At 33.9% G+C, this 25895-nt stretch overlaps 4 protein-coding genes across 5 annotated transcripts in view; 2 read left to right on the top strand and 2 right to left on the bottom strand.

The window, feature by feature from the left end:
- Window positions 1-780: 780 nt before the first annotated feature.
- Window positions 781-2669, bottom strand: LOC107013010 (inositol-tetrakisphosphate 1-kinase 5). Its single transcript, XM_015212993.2, has 2 exons — window positions 1950-2669; window positions 781-1642 (listed from the first exon to the last, which is right to left on the bottom strand). The coding sequence occupies exons 1-2, from the start codon at window positions 2295-2297 to the stop codon at window positions 992-994; spliced, it is 999 nt and encodes a 332-aa protein (XP_015068479.1). The 5' UTR covers window positions 2298-2669; the 3' UTR covers window positions 781-991.
- Window positions 2670-5116: 2447 nt separating this feature from the next.
- On the top strand, window positions 5117-15669 carry LOC107012090 (transducin beta-like protein 3). Its single transcript, XM_015211820.2, has 14 exons — window positions 5117-5589; window positions 6067-6249; window positions 7475-7624; window positions 8378-8595; window positions 9795-10077; window positions 10738-10872; window positions 11032-11150; window positions 11899-12055; window positions 12170-12416; window positions 12514-12590; window positions 13306-13425; window positions 14088-14218; window positions 14349-14523; window positions 14981-15669. Exons 1-14 carry the CDS (start codon window positions 5293-5295, stop codon window positions 15302-15304), a joined length of 2616 nt encoding a protein of 871 aa, XP_015067306.1. The 5' UTR covers window positions 5117-5292; the 3' UTR covers window positions 15305-15669.
- A 3253-nt stretch (window positions 15670-18922) lies between these two features.
- On the top strand, window positions 18923-22413 carry LOC107014506 (cinnamoyl-CoA reductase-like SNL6). Its single transcript, XM_015214436.2, has 5 exons — window positions 18923-19327; window positions 20770-20945; window positions 21215-21433; window positions 21556-21893; window positions 21973-22413. Exons 1-5 carry the CDS (start codon window positions 19174-19176, stop codon window positions 22070-22072), a joined length of 987 nt encoding a protein of 328 aa, XP_015069922.1. The 5' UTR covers window positions 18923-19173; the 3' UTR covers window positions 22073-22413.
- Window positions 22414-22632: 219 nt separating this feature from the next.
- LOC107014507 overlaps window positions 22633-25895 on the bottom strand; it is a 26026-nt gene continuing 22763 nt past the window's right edge. The window contains exons 5-7 of one of the 2 annotated variants that reach the window (XM_027915142.1): window positions 23952-24137; window positions 23314-23456; window positions 22633-23218 (exon numbers count right to left, since the gene is read on the bottom strand). In XM_027915142.1, the coding sequence (XP_027770943.1) occupies window positions 22986-23218; window positions 23314-23456; window positions 23952-24137 (562 nt within the window). In that variant the 3' untranslated portion in view covers window positions 22633-22985. The remainder of the gene's footprint in view (window positions 23219-23313; window positions 23457-23951; window positions 24138-25895) is intronic. The other variant, XM_015214437.2, reaches the window with a different exon arrangement.

A 25895-nucleotide genomic window follows, 5' to 3' on the forward strand; every position in this document is an offset into this window, starting at 1 on the left:
TGCTCTGAACTCGAGTTAATTAGGGTATCGCAATAAAAAGCATAAATGAACTCAATCTGAATAAATTGTGCACTAAGAAGTAGTAACTGATAAATTTTTGTGGCATTTCAATGGAAGCTTACTCATTAATCAGTTAACCAGAAAACACTAATTAATAAATTTTAGGACATTTTAATGGAAGCTTACTAGTTAAATAATTGATGAATTCCAGGACATATCAACTGAAGCTTACCCATGTAATTAGTAATCATAGAGCAATAATTATTAAACTCTAGGGCATTTCAGTAGAAGCTAATCAAAGAATGGTAATTGATCATTCTATGGCATTTCAATGGAAATAGTATCGATAAATTCTAGGGCATTGAATGGAAGTAAAAATGTCGATTCTTTGAATTTTAAGTTGGGATAATATTTTTATTACAAATAACAAAATAGCATTTCGCAAAGGTTAATTTCACAAACAAGCACTAACTTTTACCTTATTACAAAAAAGTGACCAATCTATTTTTGTAACAAATAACAAAAGAAAAGGCACAATATATAAACATGATTCTTAACTTGCCGTCAATCGACAACTATGAACTTCAACTTTGAATGTGCATGAATATACACTTAAACTTATATAAAATTGAACAAATAGACGCATTCATTCTACATGATACCCTACATGGAAATTTTATGTTCTATGTGGCGTCCTACATGTAAAAAGTCATGTAATTTATTTAATTTTATACGAGTTTAAAATGTCTATTTGTGCATGTCCAAAGTTGGAGAACATAGTTATCCGCAAAAATCAAGTTGAGAATCATATTTATGTATTATGACAAACAAAAATGTCCCTCATCTTTACCAACTACGAGCCCAGTACCAGTCCATAATCAACCTACACCATTACATGCATGAAAATTATAACAGTAAAAGTCTAATGATTAAAATCGATTCAGTCATTTGTCACTCCGATTTGTTTAAAAACAAATCATAATCAGTCTAGTTATAAATTGGTTCTGTTCGAATTCGCCTCCTTGTTTTGGTTCGAGTTACCACTCTCTCTGCTTCGCTTTTGGTGTGCAATATCAATGAAGAAATCAGTCAACACAGTCTCGAATTCGGGCATTTTAGCATAACCAGGGAAGTAATTGACATCAATTACAAGATATCGAGTTCCAATTCTACTGTCCCTTAGCATATCAAAGTTAAATAGATGCAGCTTCAGAGCATCCCTCATCCGATTAGCCACTTCGTTTACAAAGCTCAAAGGCGGCATTTCTGCCGCCTCGATGAGCTCTGCAAAACTCTCGTGATCGCTCTTGTTTTGAGCAGAAAAATTAGATACCTGATAAGTCTCTGAGGTGCTAGTGTTCAGTTTTTCTTCAGAGATATCAGCCAATGACTTTCTTTTCACGCACTTCACGTGATCTCCTGCTACATAAACTTTGAAAATGACTCCACCGTGGTTCACGAATTCTTGTAGCACAATTGGCGGGTTCAATTTTGTTAAACCGTTTTGGTTTAGGGTTAAAGACATTTGGTGTGAATTTGCAGCGCCATCTGCTATCAATGGCTTGGCAATTAGGGGAAACTTCAAACCCTCACGAGTCATAGTGTCCTGCAGAGATTCCGATGAATCTTCCGATATGAAAACCTGCAAAACCAATTATTGAAGATTACAATCTAGAGGTATCGATACGAATCTCTGATCTATAAATTATAAATTCAATTCATACTCATACAAGTTACGAATAGGTTAAATTTTGACCCAAATTTTGTATTTGTATTAAGAAAAATGAACTTTGTAAACTGTCATGTTCTAAAATTCAGAATCAGCGTACTATCACTTTTCCAACTCTCAAAAGTGGATTTGCGTATAACAAAGGAGGTTCAATTGAGTTCACAGTAAAAATAAGATATACGCAATTGACTTTTATATTTTTGATTGGAGAATTAAAAACCTGCAAAGGAGTTTCGAGATTCTCGATTTTCAATTCGTTGACGAATTCGAGCATGGAGACTCGATTCTGGAGCTTCTCGACGGCATTTACAGGGTCAATTATGAGTGTAGTAGGGCTCTGGATGGAGAATTCTTCGAGCTGTTTCCTCCACTCTGGATCATATATCTTGTGGATGACGCAGTCAAAGGGACCTTGTTCAATCAATGGCTTTTCGAGATCGATGGGGATGAGATCAACGCCTCGATCTCGAGCATGAATGACCAGAGAATCTTTCATAAAGGTGTTGATCTTTTGAGGTGAAAGAGCGTAACCTATAAGAAACCTCTTTCCTCCTAGTGATTCAGACATGGTTAGCTACACCACAAATGAATAGTTGTTTGAGAGCAATGAACAGAAACTAAAAGAGAGGAAATAATGAGTCAAATGCTACTGGTATTTGTGAAGTTGCAATTTGTCCATAAATATACATTATATAAGTTAGAGTGTTCATCTGACATGATAAAAACGAGTTGAAATGTCTAAATAATTATATTCGAAGTTAAAAATATTTTGATTGATAATTGAGATAAAATTAAAGTGTATATTTATGTTAAAAAATTGCATCAAAGAAACTTGGCAATAGAAAATTAATAGCTTTGATTACAAAGTGTATAATTTAGAATAAGAAAAGAAGAGAACATGGCAATATAAATTTGCTACTTAGCTTCATTTTCAAAGTGCAAGTGTAAATGCGAATACTGAAAAGCAAAGCGACATGCTCTTGGTTGAAAAGAAAAAGGGGAAAAAAAATGTAGGTAATGTGTTTGCACCTTACGAATCTTAAAGCGGAATATATTCTCACAAGTTAATGGTTTCGAAATAACTTTTAGGCTATACACTCCATTAATATTTTTATACACGTAATATAATTTTTCAATCATATTTATATTAAAAGAGAATTCTAAATCTATCTACGTAGCGTCATTACAAGCAAAATTTTTATTTTAAATTTATTTATTTTCAAAATTAGCCTTCATTTTTCATAAAAAAAAATGTGACTGTTTATGAAAAATTGCAACTTTAATGGAGAGTTGTGACTTTTATGAAAAGTTATGACTTTAATGAAGAGTTGCGATTTTTTTTCAAAAGTTAGGACTTTAATGAAAAGTTGCGACTTTATGAAAAAATTTGACTTTTATGAAAGCTTGTGAACTTTTCGAAGGATTACAACTTTTTCAAATCGTTGTAACCTTTTTTGATAAGGCACAATAAACATTTGTTCACACTACCCTTTGTTGTCTGTAAATAGAGGGATTTCCTCTCATTTTAAAACAACAAAAATTTTGATCTTATTTTTTTACTTCCGCAAAATTAAATATTTGCGTGTCTTGCACCTATTGAGTGACTTACTAACACCACTGTTTTTGTATCAATAAGTTGATAAATAAAATCGTTCCATTCTGAGAGCATGTAATTCTTTACACCTTTGTATTGGAGGGAAATGATTTCCTTAAGGGGACATTCGTATGTTTTTTACACACAGTAATTTATGCATATGATATTAATTGTTATTTTTGGGTACATGTTTTATACTCTGTTGTTTATGTTTCTGCAAAGTTATTGTCTCTAGTTATATCGAACATATATACATATAGTATGTATATTCGTTGTGCAAAACTAATTATTGTTTACAGTTCCAAGAATTCATGTTTTTTATATTAAATTCTAAAACTTAAAAAGTATTATATATAAGCTTACATATTATCTTTTTTACATAGAAATGAAATTTCTCACTTATCATTTGAAGAAATTCATCATACAAGTTCAAAAATTATAATTCTTGTAATGTTCAAGCGTACTTTCTTTTTTGAATATGTTAACAAATTTTTGAATTTTCTCCTAAGATATATATTACAATTGTATAATCTATGTAATTTAATGTTTCTTTTTATGATGAAATGCCTTTGTATATATATTCTTGTTTTCTTCTTTGTTTTCCTTTCAATGTTGATTAAAGAACCAATAATTTATTATTTCGTGAATAATTCATTCATTAGAGTTTCTTGGGTTATGCGATCATAAAAAATGCTCCCTCCATCCCATTTTATGTGGCAATAGTTGACCGGGTACAGAGTTTAAGAAATAAAAGAAGACTTTGAAATGTTTACTAAATTGCTTCAAAAAAGTAAATTCATTTTTCTCTCTCCTCATAAATGTATTATAGTAAATTAGGACCAACAATGATAAAAAAAAAATTGTACCTTCAAATACTTACCATATAAGGAAATGTGACATTTTTTTTGGACTGACCAAAAAGGAAATGATGACACATAAAATGGGACGGAGGGGGGAATCAAATTTACGTTGGAATATTGCTAATATTTTTTTAAGAACTTTTTGTTTCATTATTTTTAAAGTATGGGTATAAATAAAAAATTATTTGCAAGTTCAATACAATTATTATTTATAATCACATGAAGCGCGGATAAATTGCCTTTTTTTGTCTAGTAAAAAATATTTGACTGACCACTTTTCATTGTCAAACAAATGGATGAGAGTGACAAGCTACAAATTTAGATCTTAAAAAGATGCACCCAAAAGCCATTTATTCAGATTGTACTAACACGCATTAAGAGAACCAACTTTGATAATATCCAACTTCAAAACATAATATTTATAAGGTGAAAATGATCCAAAATCATATAAAAAACATTTTTTCACTAAAGAATTGATGTAAGACTAAAAACACATCTTAGTTGAGGAGGGAGACCTCCGTCACTCTTGTTGCATACACTAATCATATGATTACTCATCATATAATTATCGATCGCAAGACAAAAAAGTTTTCACCCTCAGCTATACTCGAAAAAGTCATTTCATCTTAGCTATGAAAACTAAAACTATTTATCTCAGAGTATTTATTATTTTATATATTAAGATAAAATTAATTTGCCTTTAATATTAAGTGATCTTAAAGTAATCAGTCTTTATTAAATAGCATATATTTGTAAATTTAAAGAGTTCAAACCAGTATTTGTTGGTTGATACAAAATTATTCAAATATTAATAAGATTTCCTTACCGTTAATCTCAAATAATGTAAACAATTATTGAGAGAATTAAAAAATAAATTTAATAATTTTTTTTATATAGTGTATACGAAATATTTTCGAAAAGGATAACGTGACATTTTACAATAATAAAAAAAACATTAAGGACAAAATTCTCTAAAACCCTAAACCCTGTTCCTGCTCCGCCCTTTAACGCTCTTTCAGAGAACTGGCACATATTGCTTCACAATTTACATATAGTGTGTGGTGTTGGTGAATTTCGCTGCCCAAATCAAGAGGAAGAAAGACACTAAAATGGCGTCAGTATCGTTGAAGAAGAGTTACAAGTGTATGCAGTCTTTGCAGCAGTTTTATACTGGAGGGCCTTATGCGGTTGCTTCAGATGAATCGTTTCTTGTATGTGCTTGTGATGAAAAGATAAAGATTGTTGATTTATCTAACGCTTCGATAAAATCTACAATAGAGGGTGATTCTGAAGCAGTGACAGCTCTTGCTCTTAGCCCTAATAATAATATCCTCTTTTCTGCTAGTCATAGCCGACAGATTAGAGTTTGGGACCTTTCCACGTTGGAATGCATTCGCTCCTGGAAGGTAATAATCTTGAAGTTTTTAGCTTTACTTGTTTATGATACAAGGTATTGAGTAGGGGAATTGAACTGGTGAGTTGTTGTCTGAATTAGGGAATGTATTGTATCATACTGTATTGTTTAGTGAAAACAACCATTAGATAGATTTTATCGTTTTCCAGTGTTAGTTAATGCCATACATCAATACATAATAAATCTATAAGGGAGCTACTATAAAAGTATTGAATAATAAGTAAAGATAAAATGCGAAAAATATAATAAGATAATGACGTGATCACACCATATTGATTATTACACAAAATGAGATTTTTCATCCTTACAATAGAATAAAATTTAAGCAACAAACAAGACAAATAATGTATTTAAACTAGCAAAACAATACAATGAGTTACAACCATCTAAACAAGTTGTTAGTAGGTGGGATAGCTAGCAGAGTATTTGTTTTTTTTCTAACTTGAATGTTGACATGTGTCTTTTACAGGGGCATGAAGGACCTGTAATGGGCATGGCTAGCGATGCATCAGGTGGGTTGCTGGTGACAGCTGGGGCTGACAGGAAAGTTCTTGTGTGGGACGTTGATGGAGGCTTCTGCACTCATTATTTCAAAGGTCACAAGGGGGTTGTCACCAGCATTATGTTTCATCCTGATCCGAATAGGCTGCTGGTGAGATTTGGATTGTTATAGTTACTGGCTTGCTTCCTTGTCATATCGAACCGTAAAAGAATCACATTTTTTCAGCTTTCTGGTGACATAGTTATACCAGGGTAGAGTGTTTATTTCCTGGTTCAGTGGGCTTCCCGTATTCCTTTTTCTTTGTCATGATTTATTTCGTCCTTCCTTTGAATATATTTGAGGATTGAAGCATTTACTGTGCTACATGGACCCGGCTACTGCTACATTGCCAATATGGGTGTGTATAACTATACCGTATGGCTGAGGACATCATTTAGCTAACTTTAGTGATACTCAAAAGTATCATGCCTGTGTACAACTACTCAACATGGGTATGTCACCGTGGCGGTAATAATAGCATCCATTGTCACTGGAACATTCATTTTTAAATTACAAATTGCACACCAAGAAAGTTGATTCATCCTCCTAAATTTTATTTTGTCATTTTCTAAAAAATAAAATAAAATAGATATGGATATCCATTGTAGATCATTATCCTCTGAGAATTTCACCTTTCCGGTTCTAAGCCCGGATAAAGAATGAGGGTTGCAAACTGTAGAGGGTCAACCACCAGCAAAAAACTAGTCAAATTATGATAAATCTTTACAATAAGAATGTATATACAAGATTCATAGTCCACTTCAACTGAGATTGCTCGTACATTTAGCATAAACCGCTGAAAATTCGAAAGTCTGTCCACTCTTAGTGGACAGAGCCTTATTACCTTATTAATAGGAGGGATGCAAGGAATTGTAGTAGTTGTTATATGTATATCCAATTTTCTCATGATGCTCTAATGGTCTCTCTTTCCTTGTTTCTGCTGGAAATGTTGACTCTTTAACAGGTCCATGTCAGCCAGGGATTTTGTCTTGTAAACCTTTTTTTTTAACGTTGATAGAGCTTTCTAGACTATATTAGAATTCGAGGATTGAAGGAATTGTGAAAACCTCTCTTTATTTAGCTGGTAAAGTTTTTGTTTCTAACAAATCACTGCTTATTGTTGAGCGTTTCTACTGTAGCTATCTATTAAGAAGCTTTTGTTATGTAGTTGTTAATTAAGTCATTTGTGGTACTTGCTCCCCATATATACTAAAATAAGTTTCTTCTAATTATGTGTGGTGGACATGCTAAATTCTACCCTTTTGTCCCTGGTTTTCTCTGTTTGCTTTTCTTCTTGTTGAACTAATTGGCTCATTGTTTATGTGTATGTCTATAGCTGTTCTCTGGTGGTGATGATGGTTCTGTAAGGGTCTGGGATCTGATAGGGAAGAAATGTCTGTCAACACTAGAGAAACATCAATCAGCTATCACTTCCATGGCAATATCTGAAGACGGATGGACTTTGCTTACCGCAGGGAGAGACAAGGCATGTTCTCCTTTTACTCATCTGTTTTTCCCATTTTTATGTTTTAGCGGGGCAAGTTGAGAAAAGCCTGATTGTTTCTGAGGTCATAAATAAACTAATGTGGACTAAAGGGAGCTTAGCTTTACTCATATCATGGCCTTTAAATTTGAATCCAAGAATCTAAGCTGAGATTAGTAGCTTGCATCACGCAATGGATAAGCTGGCTTAGAGCTTCTGACTATCCTAACAGAATCCCCCCCCCCCCCCAAAAAAAAAAAAAAAAAAAACTAAAAAAACTATTGGGTTTCCAGATTGATATTATGTTATCAACAAAGGAAATGTCACCTTTCAGCATAGAAGGCATGAACATACACCTACCAATGAATTAAACTCCTATTTTCGTTTAGGAGGGAACTTACTTGTGAAGGTATGCTTATAAAACTTGGATCCATAAGGAGTTGTATACTTAGTCCCCCCAATTCTGGCGTGGCTGTAATTTAATCCTTTTTATATCTTCGCTTGTTGAGGACCAGGTATTTTCTTGGATTTTTTCATGCTGGCACAGAAATCTTATCTGTTTGCCAAAACAATGCCATCTTAGTTGTTAGATGGCCTATATAATGCTAGCGGAGACTTCTATCATGCATATTACCAATCAAATTTTTTGTTGAAAGTCATCAGCTTGGAAGCTTTTTTCTTCTTTTTCTGATTATGCTTCATGATGACACCTTGAGTGCCAATTAAAACACTTTCTGATACTAAGACTAATGACAGGTTGTAAATTTGTGGAACTTACATAATTACGGCTGCATGACCACCATACCAATGTTTGAGTCACTTGAAGCGTTGTGTATAATTGGTCCAGAATCTCCTTTTGCTGCATCCCTGTCTTCGTTGACATATCCACAGACAAAGAAGAGAAGTGATGTACCATCAATTAATTTCATCACTGTTGGCGAGCGAGGATTGGTTCGAATATGGAGTGCTGATAGGTACTTGGTAATCACTTTAAAGTTCTTAATATGATCTAAAGCTTAAGCCAATCGAAGCTTGAAAGATGCAGTAATTTTGCTCTTCAGTTGCTTTCTCGGATAGCAATTTCTCTAATCTATCTTTTCTGAAAGTGTTGCTTTTTTTGTTGATTTTTCTTGCCGAAAGTAACACCACTTGTCACGTGCCACTCATGTTATATACTTTCTTGATTATGATGAATTAGAGATACATTTCCAATGATGACGCTTCTAGTTTATAAATCAGTATATGCCAAACCTTATTAGTAGAAATTTCAGTCATGTGATTTCTGCATTTCTGTAAGAGTCCATGACAATCTAAAACAAAAAGTAGGTGAAAACAAGATGCATGGTTTGTGAAAATCTTGATAATTAACGTTTGGGCTCTTTACTTTAATTGTTCTAATTGAAATCTGGCGAGAGAGGGTTTGCAATGATTTCATTGGAGGAGGACTTGGAATATGTTTCCCATATGTTGCTGGTGGGAGGTGGCATATATCCCGTGGAATCAGTAAAAGTGCGCATTAGCTGGCCCGGACACCATGGTTATCAAAAAAAGGACTTGGATAATGTGGAATATAAGTTATCTGAAAAATCAAATAGTTTAGCGAGATAGATTTATAAGAAAATTATTGTCCTTTTGCCCCCCTACTCCTGAGAGGATATGTCCTTAAGGTGGTTGACAACCCTTGGGTACAGAATTCACCCAAATAATTTATGGTAATTAAAAGCAAACCCGTATGTGCGTTATACACATTGTCTGCTCGGCTGAGCACGATTAAGTACTCTTTCGGCAATGTTCCATAATCCGTGAGGATCCTTTTGCAAAATTTTATGAAGAGGAAGTATAAAACAGTATGGTAAATGTATGATTAACTCTAAGAAAGTGTATATGATTGATCTAATTATGTAAAGGATCAAGGATAGAAGAATGATGAACTAAAAATGAACTATGAAAAAGTAACCAAGTTAAAAATTAAGCAAGAGAGGATATGTAGCTAGTGTGTTCAATCTAGAATTGTCTGAATTATCAGGTGTATGATGAGGTTGAACAGAACTTGTGAATATCACTGGATAGATAATTTTATTAGTGGTGTGAAGAACTTCCCCAGCATTCTCTGTGCAATATTTTGGCTTCAATCCTTTGGATTACTAAATTATTTAATTTGCTTGTGCAACAGGGCAATGTGCCTTTTTGAGCAGAAATCCTCCGATATTGCTGTAAGCTCTGGCGATGAAGATACAAAGAGAGGCTTTATTTCTGCTTTGCTTATGCCTGCAAGTCAGGAGTTACTTTGTGTTACAGCTGACCAGCAGTTTTTTCTTTATTATCCGGAGGAATCTGAAGGTGGTCTGAATCTAGTTCTTAGGAAGAGGTTTATTGGATACAATGAAGAGATTGTAGATATGAAATTTTTGGGTGACGAGGAACAGTTCCTTGCTGTTTCGACAAGCGTAGAGCAGGTCAGTTCTGCAATGCTTCCCTAGGTGTAAATTACTTAATGTATAGAATAGGGCAGATAATGGCAAAGTTTTTGTGGGCAGACCATCTTGAAGTTGCTCTTCGGCATTTGACATCCTTGGATATATTTGCTGAAAGTTAGAATTTAATGAAGTGTGGGGTTCATAGAGGAGAACATTGTTTATTTGAATATGGCTATCAAAATCATGTTATGATATCATATTTGTGGGTTACCAAGATTATGTTCATGACATTTATTCATCAATTGTTTTGCAGCAGTTTTTGGTTGGTTAAGTGGCCTTGAACCTTCATTGAGCCATATTGAGGACATTTCTCTCTGCTCCATTCTCATTTGTTGTTTTACAACTGATGCAAACTTTGATATGCTAGATAGAAAATGGTCCTAAAAATGATTTACTTTATAATTTGTTCTTATAATTTTTTACATTTTTGAAGAATATCAATGAATAAGAACTGAGTAGATTCTTTCATGTTACAATTAGTGTCCTAAATCTAATAGTCCAAACTGTTCTCTTTATCTCTAAATCTGATTGATGCCTATATCAAAGTAATAGTTGGAATTTACTTTTGATAAAGCAGTTCTAGCATCATTCATAAATTTACACTGTTTTCTGAGTTGCTAAAACACTGCATATGTACAGGTGCGAGTGTATGATCTTACATCAATGTCGTGCTCTTATGTCTTGGCTGGGCATACTGATGTTATTTTATGCCTTGATACCTGTTTATCCAGCTCCAGAAGAACGCTTATTGTAACAGGGAGCAAAGACAACACCGTAAGTCCGACATATCTGTTTCTGCTCTTTAGAAACATGCAGCATTTGAGGCATGCTTTTGCTTTTAATCTTTATCTGCCAGGTTTCCAAGATATGTATTTTGCTATGCAAGATCAGTATAATTTTTTTTCTGCTATTCTGATCCTAGTGTTTCAATAGGTTAGGTTATGGGATTGCCAGAGCAAAGCGTGTGTTGGAGTTGGCATTGGTCACATGGGAGCTGTTGGGGCTGTTGTTTTTTCAAAGAAACACAGAAATTTCTTTGTGAGTGGTAGCAGGTAAATGATTATCCCTGATCACTGTAGTGGGCATATCCTTCTGCATTTTGCATATAAATTTTTATTGAGAACAGCATCTTAACGACCTTTTCCAATAACTTAGCGTATGAGTGACCTTTTAAAATTGAAACTTATGTGTCCTAGAAATCTATTTTCAGCTTCATTGCTGAATTTTAGCTCACAAGTAGGAACTATGACATGACTGTCCTCTAGTTGATTCTTTATAATTAGAACTCTTATGTTATACAAAGAAGAAAGGCCCAAAAATTACAGGTGAATGTGACTGAGTCATCTTGGTGATGCGAGCCTCCATGTTATGAAATAGATTGATCAGATCCATGTATCATTTTGGCTCTTGAATGAACCCGTCTAACTCCTAGAGGCTTTTGCAATAGTTCTTTCTGAATTACAGTGCTTACAATGCACAACTTTTTTGAATCTATTATAATATATTACTCACTATGATGCTTTTGCTTTTTTGATATTTGAAGTATGTAGTATGATGAGGATTTAGCACTGAATCGAGTTTGCTTATAGCTTTGTTGACTTGATTTGATATTCTTTTTTACCGGTTCTGTGCAAATGAACCTGTATCTATATGCCATCTTTTTTTACCTTTAAACTGTATACGTCATTTTTTGAGTCCTCAAAATCTGTTGGGAGATGTTGATTGTTGAAGCAAAATAGTTTAAAGTGTTCCCTTATCACATCTTCTAAAAATGATATCCTTCTTTCTGAATTCTTTCAGTGACCGTACTCTAAAGGTATGGAATATGGATTCTGTCTCTGACAACAATGAAGAGGTTCTAACTTTGAAAGCAAAAGCAGTTGTAGCAGCGCATGACAAAGATATTAATTGTTTGGCAGTAGCACCAAATGACAGTCTTGTTTGCAGTGGGTCTCAGGTTTGTAACATTGAGACGTCTGATTAAAGCTTGGCACAGAAGAGCTGCAAGCATATTTGCATGTTATGCTTGTATATTTTCTAAATCTTTCTTCCGTTCTTGTCATATTACTAGGATCGTACTGCTTGCATATGGAGACTTCCAGACCTAGTATCAGTGGTTGCACTGAAAGGGCATAAAAGGGGGATATGGTCTGTGGAGTTTTCACCAGTTGATCAATGTGTGATGACAGCTTCTGGAGATAAGACGATAAAAATTTGGGCAATTTCTGATGGAACGTGTTTGAAAACATTTGAAGGGCATCAATCTAGTGTGTTAAGAGCGTCATTTCTCACCCATGGCACCCAGATTGTTTCTTGCGGTAAAATGACATTCTGGAAGCCATTGTAGCATTATTTTTCTGTTGATTTGCCTGTTCCTCTTCACCTGTTTTTGCTAAATAATGACCGTTTCTCCAGGTGCCGATTGTATGGTGAAGTTGTGGACAGTTAAGACCAATGAGTGTATTGCAACTTATGACCAACATGAGGAAAAGGTGCTCAAATTTTATGTCAATTTATATCACTTTCTTGTAAAAGAGCACTACATTATCTCCACCCTCAAAGATCCAATTGTTCTGAGTTAATGAGCACAGTTAATTTGGTTGTTGACCTCTGCTATTGTTGATATTTATACAATAATATTTGTGTGCATGATGATGAATGCTTTTCTTTTCAACTGTTATTTGAATTTGACACTTTATTGATAACTGAGAAGCAAAGGTTGTGTCTGCCTGTTGATCGACAAGGTGGCTCTTCAATTTAAAGTACCTGTAGTTCTAGAATGGTACTGAAATTTGAAAGAAGTAGAAGATGGGATTGAGAAGCTCTGAGGAAACCTTAAGGAAGCTTGAGTATTCAGTTCTCAAATAGAGCTGAGCATATTCTTGGATTTCACATGCACTCTGCATAAAATCACTTCATTAGCTGCTGCATTCTGTTACCACATATTGTTAGGTATATTTGAATGTGATTGTAAATTTCTCTCTGTTGAGAGTTCGTTGTCTATTTGACTGAACAGTTTTGCCTTTACTTCTAGTGAGCATCATCTTCACAATGATAGGTAAGCTAAGTCTGCTAGTTCAGTGCTTTATACACAGAATTGCTGTTGACACTAGTTCATTTTGTTAATTCTTGTCAGTTGCTTCTCAGATTTTTGCCACACAGATGGGATTGGTAATATCTTCTTTTTTCCTCTAATTTTCTCTCCAGATTTGGGCCCTGGCTGTTGGTAAGAAAACAGAAATGCTTGCAACTGGCGGTGGTGATGCAGTGATCAATTTGTGGCATGACTCAACAGCTTTAGATAAAGAGGAAGCTTTTCGTAAAGAAGTGAGTGATTATATCACCTTTTCTCTTGAAATGATATTCATTGAATAACATTGGTGGGTGTTACGTGATGAAAAATAATTCTGCCGTGGCATAATTTCTGCGGAAGAAATGAATTGTTTGTTAATGGGTGTTTTTATGCCCCAGTGAGGTCCTAATGGCTTTGATCACGCTGGACTTTGTCTCCCAAATTTCTAGAGCGTTTCTTGAAGAATGCTCTGCTTTTGCACTAGCTTTGTAATTGCTTCAAGGAGTACTTGCAGTTAATCTATCAGAGTAACAATACAAACCTTGTCACTTTTGGTCTGTCTTTCTAAATCTTTTGGGAGAATCTGGGAACTATTTCTGTGAACAATTCAGGATACCTATGGTTTTACAGCCATATCAGTAAAATAGAGATAGTTAAGTACCTATGGTTTTACAGTCATATCAGTAAAACAGAGGTAGTTAAGTGGGTGCTATGAGCTGTTTTTTCAAATTATATTATTCTTTCATTAAGGGAGAACTAGACCTGGTTTTTTCTGATGTGCAAATTTATTACAGAATTTAATATGATGATATCATACATGAATGGGAGAACAAGACCTGGTTTGTTTCTGATGTGGTTATGTCTGAAAATTTACTACAGAGCTTCTTGTGATGATATCAATATGTTGCTTGTGCAGGAGGAAGGCGTTCTAAGGGGTCAAGAGCTAGAAAATGCTTTAATAGATGCTGACTACACAAGAGCAATTCGGATTGCATTTGAGCTTCGCAGACCACATAAACTTCTAGAGTTATTTCGTGAACTCTGCAGGTGGTCTTGACTTGTCCATGTTTCCCCTGTTTTTCTCAGTGATGTCTCTATTTGTTTGTTTCATTTTTGGTTATCATAGTGAAAATGCTATTTTAGCATGAATTTTATCTAACATCTAAGCTCTTGCCAGGAAGAACGATATGGATGATCAGATAGGAAAAGCTATAAAGGCTCTTGGTAAGGAAGAGCTTCAGTTGCTTTTGGAATATATCCGGGAATGGAACACAAAGCCAAAGTTTTGTCAAATTGCACAATATGTTCTTTCCCGGGCATACAGTGTTCTCCCAGCTACCGAGATTGTTGAGGTACCGTTGTGTTCTCCCCATGAATACTAAGCAGAAAGTTTGGTCATAAATTAGAAATAAAAGTGTTAAAATGCTTCGTAGGTTCATTGCTATTTTCCATACAAGCAAAGTCCACTAACTGGCAGTAAAAAATCCATAAATATTTCTCTGTTGCCTTGACAGGCGTTCAAAATGTTGTTATATGCTATAATCTCTATCAACAAAAAGTGATCTCATATATTAGATTGGTGCATGGTCTTTTCAGTGCTTGAGTTTTTTCTTTTTAGCAAGAACATCCATTTAGTTGATTGGCTGGTTGACGTTGATCTACATGTTTGATTAGACGTAGATTTGACTTAACTCTATAATGCCATGATGTGCTCTAGGCACCGTCGTAACCATTTTGCTCTACTTGAAACTAGTTTTACTTGGCTAACGTTTTCCTTAGAGATCTTACCCTTTTCATCTCATTATATAGGTACCTGGATATAAAGAACTTCTTAATGGTCTTATTCCCTACACTCAGAGGCATTTCAATAGATTAGATAGATTAGCGAGAAGCCTATGCATTCTACAGTATACTTCAGCTGCAATGTCGGTCATTCAGCCAGAAGGTAATGAGGGGAAATTGGAGGGCAAGGATGCCAAACTTCCTAATGCTGCAGATATCGATGAGTTAAGTGATATTACCTCAGTGGAGGAAGAGCAGCACCATGAAGAATTGAAAGAACAAAAATCTTCAAAAAAGCGAAAAAACAAATCAAGACATTCTGCTAGTAAGAAAGTGAAGGGGGGTGGGTGACTAGCACGTTTGATGCAGTGGCGTAAGCTGTTGTATTTTTCGAGTAGTTGAGCTAGTTCCTTCCATATGTTGAGCTTGATGTTCCTGATCTTCATTCAAATGGGTTGCACATGCAAAGCGCGGGGAGTAATATCCGTCATCTATCTTCTTCTCCCGCCAATTTTTTTTGTTATATTATAGTCTGTAGAATACATCAGTAATGTTTAACTACTGTAAAGATATTGTGTTGCAAAGGAAATTTTTTGGAGAGTGGTAGTGTACACTTGACCCCTTTGTATTTCAAGGCATTTCAATTGTAATTTAGAGATGTTGGGTCTGAGTACTGCTAATTGAAATATTTTTAGTAAGAAGTCTACTGCCGGTGAGATCTCTGCTTGAACATAATCATTCTTGTTTTTGATCGTTTTGTGGGCTGTTCTAGATGATGCACCACAAGACCTCTCGCAGATACTTACCTAAGCTTACGGAAGTCAATTATTGGGCGCCTTAACTACATATGTACATTGATATGATTTGGTTACTTACTCCATTCAAAATGGTGTGGAGTTACTATTTTTCACTTCATGTAATTAAAAAATAATAATAATTGCCAAAACAATTTAAATGGTCTTCTTTAATGTGTTCTTTTATAGGAAGCACTTAACAAGAAATTATAGGAAAAAGAATATTTTTACCGTTTATTGATTAAAAAAAAAAAATTTCAGTAATTTTTACGATATGTAAATTTGAATGTATCATCTCAAGTAAGTTCATTACCAGTGTATATATTCTTTGTAAAAATACAAACACATTGAATTAAAGAAATTTTTTTCAAACTTCTTTTCTTCTTTCAAAACTTAAAGATACGTTTTCGATTTTTCGATTTAATTCATTATGATACTTTTGATACACTTAGTCAAACATCAAATTGACCATAGAGGTAGCATCTACCGCTTCTTATCACACGTGTGATAATTTATATATACAATAATTTTAATTGTCTCATTTTTTTATTTTCATTTTTATTTTATGTTGCGTTAATATAATCTTCTTTTTAAGTTTATGAATAGTTTGAAGCAAGCGACCTCTCTAAGATTTGAATGGTTGATATCGATGGCTATCTAGTAAACGTAGATCTCATCATGCATAAATTAATGTTCATCATTATGATTTTTTTTTACTTTTTTTGAGAGTTGAATTTCGAAAAATATATAGATTTGTTTTTCATATTAAATTACTAATAAAAATTCAAAAATTTTTGTTTTACTAATTCAAATTTCACTTTCGAAACAATTTTTTTTCCATTTCACAATTTTCAATGCAAACAAGCTTATGTAGTATTTCTGGTTTCTGTTTGCATTTTTTTTCCATGATGTCTTAACCATGAATTTGATGTCTTTAGTTTATCTTGGAAACAAGAAAAAAACTCTGATATGATTATAATTTTCTATTATCTTCATTCAATTTTTTTTCTTTCTTGTCATCTTTCAAAATTCAAAAGATAAGACATTTGAATAAGGATATTTTTAATTAATTAAAAACACCTTTTATGTTTTTAGGAATGAGAATTTTTTAAAGATGTGTATTTAAGCTAAAAATACCACTTATTATGAAATAAAGTGTGAGTGATTACTAAGGATAACTCACATTTATTCCAACCATATCGAAGTTAAAGTTTTAAAAACTAAAGTAAGTACTACTATAGTTCATATTCATTTGTACTTATATAAATAGTATGAAATACTTTTCTGTTTCTATCCCTAATTACTTGTTTGTTTTTTAATTGACACATCTATTAAGAAAATAATAATTGATATAATAAGTTTATCATATTATCTCTATTAATATAAGGTTCGTGAATTAAAAACTTAAGATTTTCAAGAAATTCTACTTTTTCAAGTAATTAATTGAGGATATAATAGGTAAAAAAAAATTATCATTTCTTATTTTGTCAAAATGGACAAGTAATTAGGGACAATTTAAAAGAGAAAAATGGACAATTAATTAGGGACGCAGGGAGTATATATAAAAGGACAAATTATTTCTTATACGAATATAATGAACAAGCAAAATTTGAACGACAGAAGCACTCCATTAATTTCAAACTAATTGAATTTATTGAAACATTTTTCATTTTTCAAATTAACTTAACTTCAATATTCTTTCAATTTTACCTTCATTAGTTAGTATTGAAATTAGTTACTATAATTAATGTTAAGTTTCTAAAATTATAAATTTCACAATAATTAATAAAGGTAAAAAAAGTTATGCTTTTTTTTGTTTGTTTTTTTTACTAATAAAGGTAAAAATAAAAAGTTTTGCTTTTTTTTGTTTGTTTTTTTACCCTCTCTAGAAGCTCCCATCCCTTTCCTCTCTTGATAATTTGAACTCGCAACTCTTAGGTTGAAAGTGTGAAGTGCTTACCATCTGAGCAACTCCCTCTCATCAAAAAGCTATGTCTTAATTTTCTTTTCTTTAAAGGTATAAAATAACTCGACAATTTAATTAATTTTGAAATGAAAGAAAATATTTACCGCTACAAATACAATACAATAGCTTACTAATATTCCCCAAAGGCAATGACAGCTAGTTTTGATAACAATAAATAGTGCCACAAAATTAAATAGGGCAGGCAACAATACTCAACTAACTTTCTATAGAAAGCTGGTGTGTTCGTTTTGACTATCACATTTATAGTTTTGCGTGTGAACAGCAAGGACTTCATTTTTCAAAATTTTAGCATTGGGTGAATCAATTTTGATCCACAAATATACTTAAAAAGGACCCCATTTTGTTCCCCCATTTCTCTGTGTATCTTTCTGTTTTCTGCTCATTGACAGTTAGCTAAGCTATAAAAACTTTTGTTCAACAAAATAGCCCCACAAAAGTGAGACCATTTAATGCAAATATAATAGTGGTTTATTAAACATAGTCTACATTAGAGTATGATTAAAGTTAAATTCGTAATGAAAAGTCGCATACTAAGAATAAAACACTCTTTAATAAATGTGATTCTGTAACAAATTAGACTTACTCAAACTCGAGAGACTAGGGTGTGTATCGATCAGTTCGATTCGGTTTTGAAGTTCATTGATTTGAGTTATTGGTTATCGATCTGTATAGATGTTATAGAACCATTAAGATATTGCCTTATTGGTTTAATCTTTAAAATTTTACACAAAAAGAAAACATTGAAAATTACTTAGAAACAATGTGACAAATCAAATGAACCATGTACATGAGTTTACAAATTTAATCTTGTTCAAAAGCAAACAGTTTTACATTGCAGAATAATCAAGAATTTGAGACAACCAGAAGTTAAAGTAAGAAACCAAAATCTAAGCCAAGACTTTATATACAAATGATATAAATATAATTTACTTAATTTACTATCAGGTTCTCGGTAACTCGTTAAGAAAAAAAACCTCAAACAGTTAAAACTAATAACTCGATAACAAAAAAATCAAAAAATCACTAAATCAATAACCCATTACTGATAAACTAATAACTTTTTTTGGTCTAGGTTATAGATTTCGATTCAATTTTAAACAGTCTTAATCGAGATCTCTGTTAAGGATGAAAAATACTTATCACTCTTTTACAACACTAATCAAAAGACTGTTTGGTATATAGGCTGTATCTAACTAACAACTTGTACAGTCTTTGTTTGCCAACCATCTACTTAACCACACACTCTTTTAATGTTGTCCTTCCTACTTTTCTTCTTTAAATATCATCACTTTTTTCTTTATTATCATACTTGCCTACCTTGTGTTTGTTCTTTTGTCCAGCTGAACTTGAACTACTACTCCAATTTATTTACCAAAGGAGCAAAAGGGGTTTGCTCAAATTCTTTTATTTTTTAAGTTGTATTCTTTTGTTAGGTAGTCATGACTATTGCAGCAGACTTTTATGATGAGCAGGATTCAGTGTTTTGTTCAAAGAGAGTTTGTGTGATGGATGCTGCTGGTCACCTGGGATCTGCCATTGTCCATCAGCTCTTGCTCAGAGGATATACAGTCCATGCCGCTTTTCAGAACCACGGTTTGTACCCAGACCCCATTTGTGAAATTACGCTGTTATGTTATTATTGTTGTTGTATGTTTGACTTAAATCTTATTAGCAAAGATTGACTTTTCATGTTATTGTATCAAATTTTACTATGAAGAATTACCTCCTTTAATGGAAGTGGGAAATTGGGCAATGGAGTCCACTTGAAACACCCTCACAAAACAATCTCATGACCTATGTTGCTTGGACGCTTTAAAATTATTGCCACACTCTTATCGAATACTAAAAAAGATAAAAAAATTTTTTGGAGGATCAACAACATAGTTAATGACTATTGAATTAGTTGTTTTTTCGTAGTGGAGTTGAAACAATTGTGATTTTTTGCTCATACTTGGCTAGCGTTTGGTCATAAATTTTTAAATATTTTTGATAAATATTATTTGATTAAAATTTCACCATGTGTTTGTCCATAGTATTTGGAAAATATATTTTACTTTTTTAGAAAAATATAATTTATACCCATAAGTTTTAAGAATATCAAAACTAATCATAAGTTTGTATTATACTAGTCAATTGGATCTTTGTTACAACAATAACAAATAGTATCCATGACACTAGAGCAATGTGGTAATTTGGAGTGAGTGCAACAAGCATCATTTCATACATCGTAAAGTAGACAAAACACATGATTTTGTTATCTTGAGCCGATTGTTCATCATTTTCATCAATAACCATATTATCATTTAACATTCACCGAATATTTCATCACTACTTTGAAATTAATGTAAAAAATTATGTAATACAATGTAAGCAACAGCTATAGATGGTGTTTTTATAAAAGATAAAAGTTTAGGATAAAATTTCAATTTTTAAAAGATCCCAAATACTGACATTTGACGCAAATACTAGAAAAAACTAGTACTTGGGAATTTGAAATATTTGTCAAATAATAACAAAGTATATAGACAAACACTATTTGCTAAGTTTTTTCCCAAATATTATTTGGAAAATATATGGCCAAACAGGCCCTTGGTCTACCACGTTATTTTGAAGTTTGAAAAGACTAAAAATTAAAGTAGAAGAGGATACCACACAAAAAAGGTGTAGCCTTTTCCCAATTTAAGTTCATACCTTACTTTTTAAAAAATTATTTATAGGATGAGCTGTAGATGGAAAGGTAGACACTTTACCCTCCGCAGACCCCATTTTATGGGTTCCGCTTGGTACGTTGTTGTTGCTGTGTGATTGGTGAGAGAAACATAAACAAAGAAAGGGCAGTGAAAGTAGTTGAGGCTGGAGAGCAAACTATTTTCTTGGTCAAATTTTTGTATTATCATTGTTATCGACTCACTGGTGATATTACTAGATGTAACTTTACTAATCTTTCTTTTTATAACCTGTCAAAGACCATCTGACCAATTGAAAGTTTATAAACTGAATCCTAAGAATCTGACCCTGAAATCTTGATGGAACAGATGAAATGCAATGTTTTAAGAGGAAATATGGTTGTGCCAATGATGACAGCAAAAGCAAGAAGTTGATATGCTTCCATGCTGACCCCTTGGATTATCACAGCATAGTAGATGCTCTCAAAGGCTGCTGTGGTCTGTTTTACTCGTTCGAGACCCCCTCTGACTATCCTACCTACGACGTGAGTTATCCCACAAACTACTCGATTGCCTTGAATCATAATTAGAATTAAGTAAATAGAACATGAACCTGTAAGATCCTAAGCAGTATGAGGTCTGAGGAGCCACGACTCTGATCATGTGCTTGTGAAGAATGAGCCGGCCTCATAGGCAGTGGCTTGTTTCCCACACCTTGATTCTGGCTTCTCATTTTCATGCGTGGAACTTTCAAAATGAGGCTTTATACATTGAGAGCTCATCCAATTAACTAGATCATTGGGTTATGTTGCAGGAATTGATGGGAGAAATGGAAGTCAGAGCAGCTCACAATGTGATGGAAGCCTGTGCACAAACAGACACCTTAAACAAAGTAGTTTTCACATCATCTGCAACAGCTGTGTTATGGGGTACAAGGAAGAGGGACCAACATGACTCTCCTGAGGCTTCCCATTCTCATTCCTATGTCGATGAAAGAGATTGGACCGACATAAACTTTTGCAAAAAGTACAAGGTAATTTACCTACTCAATCCTCCACAATTCGGAACTTTTGACATTCATCAAACGCATAGATGGAAGTTAAAAAGTACTGCTTACTAGATACTCTCAAAGAGTAACATGTATTGGCATGACAGTTATGGCACGGGCTATCGAAGACACAAGCGGAGAAAGCAGCATGGGCATTGGCAATGGACAGAGATGTGAACATGGTGTCTATAAATGCAGGGTTGTTAGTCCATCCAGACCTCAATATAAGAGAACCTTACTTGAAGGGAGCAGCTGAAATGTATGAAGATGGTGTGTTTGTAGCAGTGGACCTCAAGTTCTTGGTAGATGCACATATGTGTGTCTTTGAGGATGTTTCCTCCTATGGACGATACTTATGCTTCAACAAAGTCATAAACACCACTAAAGATGCTACCACACTAGCCAACATGCTTCTGCCTCCTTCAGCGTCAACAGGAACACAAAGGTAAATTCTATTTTCTTCTTCATTAACCCAACCTCGATCTCATTCTACTTTCAACTTACCATTTACTCGTGAAATGCAGTTTGGAGGATGACACTGTATATGAGCAAAGGATTAGCAACAAGAAACTAAACAAACTGATGCTGGGATTTGATACTGGATTGGAAGTCCAAGTGAATTGATTGATGCCATCACTTTTTATAAAGCATGGCTCGTATAGAACTAATCGAAGAATATTCTTTTGCTCCAAAGAGAAGAGCTCCCTCAAATTTAGATAGATTTTGGAGATTGAAGATCTCATCATAAGTTTATTACAAATTCTTTGTTTCATTTGTTGAAGAAATCTGTTACAAATTTCACTTACAAGAAAGTTGCATATAAAGAAAGCATAACAGAAATGTCAATGACCAAACAAAAGCATTTTGCATAGAGCCAAGCTTTGATAGTATGTAACAATACCTTATTGTACCTTTTCCATTTGCAAATTACTACAGAGAATGGAAATTTTTTTATAATCTGGCCACACTTGATATGAATATTATATGTTTTTTTTATAACTATACTTCGATAAAACAACCAAAACGTTTTTAAGAGAGGTCTGATTATATAAGCAAATAAATGCATACAGGGTATTTACAATATGATCCACCCCCTTGCCCAGTACATTAACTAAACTCAAAGGCTAAGTATGCAATTTTTGCCCTTCTCCAAGACTTCCCATTTTCAGTCTATGAATCAAACATCCAATAAAAAACAATCCTTCATTCTTTAATTCGTATTATAAAGCCAAATAACTTGTTCCTTAACAGAACAACCCTTTAAAACATTACCAGCAATTTGCTCTCTATCGTACCAGAATTTTGTTACATTATACCGTTCTCCTATGTTTACTACTCACTACTAAGGGAGCGCTTTCTCCATTACATTTTGACCCAGAATTGCTACACCAGATAGGATATACACAACAAATAGTTACATACATCAACTTAGAACTTCTGAAGGAAAAACGAGGTTCAGAATCAAAACATTTTTATTCAAACACTCCATCACAATGATCAATGCCCATAGGAGACTTCGCACGGACATGTCAGGCACTTAATGACATGGAAATAACTGAAGATAACTTGTATTTGCGTACTTTAGTTGAACCTTTTGGTTGAATTTTGATCTCAGTCCTGGAATGGACAGTGACTTCTTTCCAGTCTGAAGCTGAAGCCCCTTCACCACGATAATCTCGAAGACAGTAGAGTACTTGGAGTTTGGAATGAGCTGCAACTCCCAAAGCAACAGAAGATCTCTTAGATTCAAGGAAAATATGAACATAGTATCTGGTAGACATGTATAACCACCAATCACAAGGTTATGTTCAAGTACAATCAGGTAAATGCATTTGCCAACTACCATAGTTATTATTTTTCCTTACCTACACCAAACATGCTTGTTTTCTGGATTGTCACTGTACTAACTTTTGATCTCCTGATGTTTCCCAATGCCCGAATATCTTCATTGTCCCCTTTGAACTCGAGAAACTCTCCAAGAACAAATTTATTACCTTTAAGCTCCAACCTGTATGTATCAGAATAATTTGAGTAAAATTTCCGAGTTGGTAATGCTTTCATATAAACTGCAACTCTGCAAGGATATGTGCAAATTTCTTCCATGAGAAGAGAAGGAATGTCTTTGTTTTTCCAGAAATAGCTTTGATCTCCTTGATACTCTCTCTCCTCCCCCTATCCCACCTAGGTCCCAAAAAAGAAGAAGGAACACACATACACACACTCAACAAACAAACACTTCTCCTGGGAATGGTGGGCTTTATTAGCCAACATTATATTGTTTGAAGTCATTCTTCCCTGTTTGTTCAAGATCTTACACTGCAAATAAATTAGTGAAGACCAAAAACATTTTCTTGCACGTCCCTAACTTTAACTACATGAATTTTTAACGTTCTACCAGGAGGGTCAACATTCTTGGTCATAATGAACAAACCACTGTTTCTATTTAATTCAGGAAAAAGTTAGTGTCATAACAGAATATAAAGATGAATGCAATGCAACAGACCTGTCCCACATTGGAGCTGTGCTGAGTACAAGATTAAGCTTTTCACGTATCGACTCCTGCACGTCCTTCTTCCCACCATGAAATGCACCTTTAATCCAACCAGAAAGCATGTTTGATTCAGGTCTTAGTTGTATCCATTGGTCATATGTTATGACCTCAGAGGGAAAAGAGTCCGAGTCAATGGTACTGCAACAAAGAAGTAATTAGCAATATTCACAAGATGCAAGTTTAATGATCACAAAAGAAACATAATATTGGAACAACATAAAAGATGTCACTCAAAAGTTCATCTAACCAGTTCATAATTATTGTTTATTTTGTTTACCATGTAATCTCCATCAAGTGTTTACGTTTATTTTGAATTGTTTGCATATTTTGTTTAATTTTCAGGAGTTCTATCAGTTCAGATTGAAGAGTGTCATCATTAAAAACTATAGGCTTTATCTTATCAAGATTTATGCAACTCAATTTTTTTAAGAGTACATAACTATATTCTACGGTCAATACTCCTATTCGAATGACTTCACCAGTTTAACCTACGAAACAGAAGGGAGTACAAGAACCCAATATATTTTCTTTTTATAAAGGTATGAACAACCAATCGTCTATGATAACAGATATCTCATAGTTGCTCAGAAATCCAGAAAGGAAATAATATCCCTTTAATTGCATAGAAGTGCTTTCTATCCCTTCAAAAGCTCGTCAGTTCCATTCTCGCCAAATAGTCATAAAATACCAATGGAAGGAATACATGGTCTACCTCTCATAGTTGATAACTTATATCCTTAAAAGTAAAATATATTCCTTGTGGCCCTTTACTTGCTTCATGTTGGAATTTTCCTTAATCGACGACTTACGCTCAAGTGCCACAAAGTACGTTTTCACTCTGCAGGGATCAGATCGAGATGCCACATCGCTCGCACGGATGGTCCATTCTCTCAGCGAGCTACTTGCTTTATAACATGATATCCCTAAAGATGTTCCGAAGCTCACCCAGCTATTCAATGTTACACTAAGGTGTGAAAAAATTAGTGGACAAACAGTATCATGATTACGGCACACAACAAAGGATAATATGCAAAGTTGTGAGGGCTATAAAATTTTATGAGCCGTACAACTGAAATTTTGAGGAAAAAAGATATAGACGTAGACTTGAGAGCTCTACAAGGGTGATCGAGAACCAATTTGGATTTTTCCTATGAAAAATCAAGAAAGGTTCTATTTGATAAGTAGATCATTAAAATTTATAGGATATAGAGGAAGTATCTAGACACAAATAGAGCATCAAACGAATCCTTAGCAGGTGGAGAAAAGAGAAATTCATATTGAATATAAATACATTGTTGAGAATAAGAATACCGGACAGAGGAGCGTCACAACTCACAAATGTGAAAATAGTGATAGCAGATATTGAAGCAGTAGTTTAGCCTTTGGATTCTCTCTCTCTCTCTCTGTAGGTTCAAACACTAAGATTGCTTGAAAAGAAGAGTCAAATTATCTCATGTTCTACCATGTAAGTCCCTTCAATGGAATTTTAGCATTGGTTGGTCGGTACCAAGAAGACTAGAAATGTACCTCTCTCTGTCTTGCCTCAGACCCTCAAATGCCTTCTATGTCTATCATTAGAAGTATGGTAGGTGGCCTACCTCACAAAACTATTGATCGCAAAGCTATCGCCTGATTAACCAACCAAAATATTTAGCTATGGAGCTGGGATGGATCTTTAATGCCTTGAGCAGCTAGGAACAACCGCTTTCAGTTCAACTTATAAAATCTCACATCTCGATAGTCCCTTGGGAAAAAAAATGCTCTTCAAACTTCAAATAACTTGAAGAATTAATGTCCAATACATGCTGAATCTCAACATTACTATGATATATAACCTATGTTGCGCGGACTCTTCATTTTTCCAGCCGAACCCGTCTCGACGCGACTCTGGTGCGG

The sequence above is a fragment of the Solanum pennellii genome, chromosome 3, assembly GCF_001406875.1.
Source record: "Solanum pennellii chromosome 3, SPENNV200".
NCBI classification, from domain to species: domain Eukaryota; kingdom Viridiplantae; phylum Streptophyta; class Magnoliopsida; order Solanales; family Solanaceae; genus Solanum; species Solanum pennellii.